The following is a 6,000-nucleotide window of genomic DNA, read 5'->3' as shown; positions in this document are numbered from 1 at the left end:
ATCCAGACTGCAGATAGAATCCAAACAAATTATTTTGGTTCTCCAACACAAGAACAGCAGATTTCCATTAAACTATTTTACACTATTTGCTGAAGAGCTAGTAGCATATTTCAATACTCATCCCTCTCTCTTCAATCCTACCAAGGGTGACTACATGCAACTTCTAAAAGCAAGCAGTTAAATATTACCAAGGAAAAGGGGATTGTCACAATGCAACAGAATATTAATGCCAGTGAATAATAACTGAATATTTATAAATAACACTGATTTCTATTAAAGTCTGCTTTTGCAAATATAACCAGAACAAAAGCACAACAATTCTGTAGTGTACCAAGTGTATATTTCAATTTACTGTATGCAGTCTAACAACAAATTTGGTCATAATTTACCAGATATACATAAATGATTTAAGCAGTAAAAGAAGATTCAGTTCCAAGAGAATAAGTTCATACCTTGAGGAAAAAACCCAAAACAAAACCAAAAAAAAAGAAAATACATTAAGAATGTAGAGCCAGGTCCAGTTTCTAAGCATTAAGTGAGCAGTATTCTAATTTAGGTGAATTTCAGATATATATATATATATATTTATATATATAGACAGATCTACCAATTGTAAACTATGGTTTTAAAGGGGATAAATGGGATGGAAAAATCTTTATGCTATACTTACATATTCACAAAGCAGAACATTAACGTTTAAAATACTTCTTCATTCATATCATCTTTTCCCAACTAATTTCTACTTTGGACCCCACCAGAATTACACATTACTCATTTCAGTCTAGAACAATGAGAATAAGATGTATTCTTCAGTGTAAAAAAAGGCACCCCACCCTCCCCACCCTCCCCAAAAAACCTAATCGTCTGTCAGGTTCACAATGATGTGGAAACTACCAATGAAACAAGTGGATGATTAAAAAAAAAAAAAAAAAAGGCATTTTAATTCCCATATAACTGTAGTTCAAACTCATCTCAGCTTCAATCAGCAAAAACAATTCCTTAACATTGTGTTACTGTTCTACTGATGTAAAGGAAAACAGTAAAGCTCGTCTCTTTAAATACATACCAACTTTGATCAGATGGAGCACCATTAAGATTCTGTCCGTCAAAGCACAGTTCAAAGTTATCCACACAACTAGCATAATTTAGTTACCTGATATAAAATAGGAAAAAATATATTCATTTTAAAATTAAACAAAGCTGAAAATATGGTGACCCTCAACTGGTTTTTATACAGCACTGTCACACTGGCCTAGCTATGTGTCATGATAAATGCTCTGCGTATTTACTCATCGTGATTTAATAGTACATCGTATGTATTGTTCCAATGATTGCCTGAATTCATTTGCTGTAGACCAGACAAAACACAGGAGCTTAAGATGAAGGTGTAATGCCCTCCCCTCCTCATGAAAGAGGCCTGAAATCATTGGTACAATATTACAAGCTTAGGAAAAGTATCCACATGTCTACAAAAAAATCAAGTTTCAATGCCTCCTAGAATATTTGAAATAAAGAGCATAGGGAGCAAATCATCCTGATAAACAGACAACTCAAGAGCATTATTTCACTTTGGACTTTTCATTTTTCTTAAAAAAAAAAAAAAAATCAGCAAATTAAGTCAACAATTTAAGTGTAATTGGTTTATATTAAACACTAGCAACAACCCATTAAGTACAAAAGAATAAAAAATAGTTTGTGTTCATTTTAATGACGAACAATGGGCACAATAGCCTAGTGTCCAACTCATACCACATAATCTAGGCAAAAACCAGACAAGTAAGAAATTATCAACCAAAAAGTTGTTTAATATGACACTTTCTCCATTCCTGGTATTTTTATTCTGTGGGACTGAGGTATAAACCAGGGAAGCAAAAAAGTCTGAGACAAGATGGGGCTTAGAGGAGGGACAAAACATCATTACATCAGATACTTTTAGCATGACTCTCTCTTTTGACTAAGTGGCAGAAGAGTTACCCATGCTCTGATCAGTCTATTATTTCCATTATTGGTCATTTCTTCTGCAAGAACATTTTGGAACTGATGAGTCAATAACAACCTTCTTGAAAATTCAAAACTATGAAGAAACAGACACTAAATTAATGCCATTATTAACTTCTCCAGTGCTTATTACCTATACCGCCTGCCGGCATAGAGCAAATAATTTTAAAACCAAATTTCAATAAGGTGTCGGCATTATCTGTGATGCATATTTAAATGATTGGCTTTCACCTATCAGAGTACAGGAGAGGTAAGGTTTGTATGTCAAAGACATGCTTGTGGAAACAGGAGCCACTAGCCCAAATTAGCTTCACTGGTTCACTGACAAAGTACAAGTGGATTTAGGAAAGCTGTCTTTGTATTTCCAAACAAAGTTGCAATTTTCTTCATTCATGTTTACAGACACATGAATGTGTAACATAAGTACAGTTACTACTATGTCTGAATAGGACCCAAGTAGCTATATCCTATAAATAATAAAAAATACATTTTTCTTTTGATAACTGACTGTAGATGTGAGGACTCTGTATAATTCAACCAAATGGTTGTATGCTGTACAGTCCTGTGTAAATATAATAAAAAAATTAATAATCCTTTTTTGCTATAAGGCTTTGACCCTACATTTTTCACAGCAACATAACTACCATCCAGCCTGTACCATATTTCGCAAGCCTTCAGTCCAAAAATCCAAATAGTCAATCCATATAGTGTCCACTGGCGGCACCATGAAGTCATATGCTCCGTCAGTCATCTAAAGGCATACAAACTTCCCCAGGTTCATCCCATCGAGACTGGTCGTTCTGTTCTTCTACATCATCTCCAAGCTCCTCATCACCTTCTCCCACTTCATTTTCCTCATACTCTTCATCCCTAGGGAAATCTGTGTCCTGCACCTGGTCTGCTCCCTCTTGCCCTCCGGGTTGAGATTTATCTGCACAGTCTACACAAACTCCATAACGTCGTGATCCATGTCTTATTCCAACGCTGGCTGCTAGCATGAAAATCTTCTTACACACCATACACTTATACTTTTTATCCTTTTTGTGCACCTACAGAAGAAAAATATTAGCAGCTGAAAATACGTGTATCAGGTTGTATTTTCACATAGAACTAGAAAACTATTAATATAATAATTACTAGTACAAAAAATCATTTTTTGAACTCTTCTGAAAGATACCCCAGCGCTGTTCAGAGAAAGAAGTACTCCTAGAGATCCATTTTGATGACTTGAGCTGTTGCCCACAACCAGACTTGCTGCTCACTGCCCAGCAGCAGCCCAGTAGCTGCCTGCTCCCTAAGCAGGGGAGTGTTCACTGTTTGACTACTCGCTGTACAAAACAAGACTCTGAAAGGCAGTGAGAACAGTGCAAACACTTATTTTCCACACAACACTCATTTAGAAAATCACCTTTACAATTTTAAGGCCTAGAAACATTAAGCAAGAGCTATTAAATTCTACGTGGATTCAAAGAGCAAGATCCTCCTTCCACACCTCCCTCCCAACAAAACCACACCCAACATCATCTTTCCATGCCCCTTTGGGGAATTTTTTATCTTATATGTAGAGTGAGCTCATGTGTAAAATTACAAGTCTGCTATTGACTAACCATACGTTTGAGAAAATGTTACTTGTACAAGGTTGCTGAATTCAGCAGCTATGGATAATAGTTATCATCTTGGAAAAAATTAAGTTGAAGACTTGTTTCTTGTAATCTGCTGTAGGGACACCAGATACAACTATGTGTGTAACTGTCTCATTTGAGGTCATATCGAAAAAGTTGCCATTTTAAATAAAACAAATTACCACCCAGCTGAGGAAAAAATCTCCCAAGGTCAAGAAACAAATAGTTACTTTAGTCTCTCTGTATAATCTGTAGAGCTGATACTACATGTTTTTTTAACCAGCCTCTAGACTTGTTATGATAATTTTTCACACAAAGCAGAATGTTTGAAGTGTTTGTTGAATGGAGAAAAACAAAACCCAAACATGTTCTGACTCCATCAGGGAGAACACACTTCAGTTAAAGCACAGGGCTGGGCTGAGCTCATTCTATAGCTATTTTCACCCATTCTGACTGCATCTCCTTTCCTGGAGGGAAGGAAAAAAAGAAAAAAAAGAGATCTTCGGCTACAAGACCCAGTCAGATACTGCAGGCCAGAAACCAGAGTCCCACTCTATTCTTCCTGGTAGACCGACTACCGCCCACTGCTGCTCTCTTCTCTGGTGAGCCACAAAGGAAGCAGCAGAGTAGCTGCTGGGACGTGTTACACGGTATCACCACCACCAAGGTGATAATGACCTGGCCTCCTCTGCCCAGCCCCATCACCACAGTCACCTACACACACTGCAGAATAAAATGACCTTCAGACTCAGTAACATCACAGGTACTCCTGTCCCTGCGGGCATCTAAGCCTTCACCAGGTGGTGTGGGAGGAGGAAGGATGGCGGCAGGAACAGGGTGTATCTACGATAAGTCCAGTGGAATATAAGGAAGAGGCTGGTTCTAAGATTTACGTAGGAGCTATTAACATATGTCTTTCCTACTTGCAGAGCAGTTGAAGGAATACTTAAAATTACTACAGTGGCCTTGTAAGTATCTTCTACAATTATATCCTGATATGACTCAGATTATTATTTTCTTTTAATACTACTGCTGGCTAACAGAAAGTACATTTCCTGATGGCACAAGCTAGAAAAGAAAGTTAGGAAGACTTATACCTCTTTCTGCATCTGCATTGGTAACACTTGGAAGCTCACAAGCACTTTTTCTGCTCACTGATAAACAAAAAGCCAACTGCAAGGAAGCTATGGAGGCTTATGGCACACCTTCATAACGGAGGAAGGTGGTTCATTGATTCTAAAAGGACTGAGGAAAGCTACCAAAATGGACAAGTGCAATTTACCCCATTCTACATACTAACCTATTCTGAGTAATTGCAAAACATGTCACAAAACGAGTTTTTTACAATCACAGCATGGAAAAATGGTATTACCTTCTCACCACCAATACGATCTTGCTTTTGTTATTCCCTTAAAACACATCTTGGATTTTAGACAGTAAATACTACAATGAAGTCTTAATTTCCTTACAGACTAGACACAAAATAGCTGCAAAATACCCAAAGAGATAATATTTTCTCTGGATCCTCAGATAAACAGTACTCAGGTCAATTCCTGAGTTATGCAACATGCATAAGACAGGGTAAGCTCAACTGCTGACGATGGCACTGGTAGAATGCAAGTCGGAAGGACGTTTACTTTCTGCATCTCAGATACTGTTCACTCTTTCCTAAGTCTTAAAGCAGATACTATATACTATAGCTTTGTCTAATTGTGAAAGAAGTATTTCAGAACTTCCCTGAGATATTGTGCAATTGCTGATTAACAAGTGTCCTCAGGGCAAATAGCGACGTGGCATTATATTAATAGAACAAGCTGTGCATCTCTACCACCAAAATTCCCTTTCATTATCCACAAAATACGTACATATACCGGATGTCTTTATCATGTCACTTTCAAAATCATCTTGAAATTATCACTATTGGAATTCCACTAACTGTCTTAACTGATACTGCATTTTCCAATATGAGAGGTATAGTTATCACAAAAAGATGTTTATCTTCATCCATTTCAGATTAAGATAAACAAATTGACATGAGAGCAAATCAAAGAACAGTGTCTCTCCCAACTACCAAAACATCTGAAAAACCCACAAAACCCCACTCATACACGTACGTACATACACACACTTGAGGTTACTCACCAAGGAATGTCTCTTTACATGCTCTCTTCGAGTGAACAGCTTCCCGCAGATGTCACAACTGAAAGATCTCACGCCTGTGTGAATGAGCAAGTGTCTCTTTAGTGTTCTTCTGTATTTGGCTACATAATTACAGTGTGGACACTTCAACTTGTTCATGATTAAAGCAGAGGAATCACCTAAAAGAAAAGGAGCCATCAGGAGAAAAAATGATGAAACAAAAAAAAAATCCTCTTCCAAT

The 6,000-nt window shown here is 37.2% G+C and overlaps 1 protein-coding gene across 1 annotated transcript in view; it reads right to left on the bottom strand.

Moving 5' to 3' along the window:
• Nucleotides 1-318: 318 nt before the first annotated feature.
• Nucleotides 319-6,000, bottom strand: part of ZBTB10 (zinc finger and BTB domain containing 10) — a 28,379-nt gene continuing 22,697 nt past the window's right edge. Inside the window, exons 4-5 of the mRNA XM_005513665.4 lie at nt 5,763-5,938; nt 319-3,047 (exon numbers count right to left, since the gene is read on the bottom strand). Coding sequence (XP_005513722.3) covers nt 2,742-3,047; nt 5,763-5,938 — 482 coding nt within the window. The 3' untranslated portion in view covers nt 319-2,741. The remainder of the gene's footprint in view (nt 3,048-5,762; nt 5,939-6,000) is intronic.

Source organism: Columba livia, chromosome 2 (genome assembly GCF_036013475.1).
Source record: "Columba livia isolate bColLiv1 breed racing homer chromosome 2, bColLiv1.pat.W.v2, whole genome shotgun sequence".
NCBI lineage: Eukaryota > Metazoa > Chordata > Aves > Columbiformes > Columbidae > Columba > Columba livia.
Note: the sequence above shows the minus strand (reverse complement) of the source record. Positions and strands in the feature narration are given on the sequence as shown.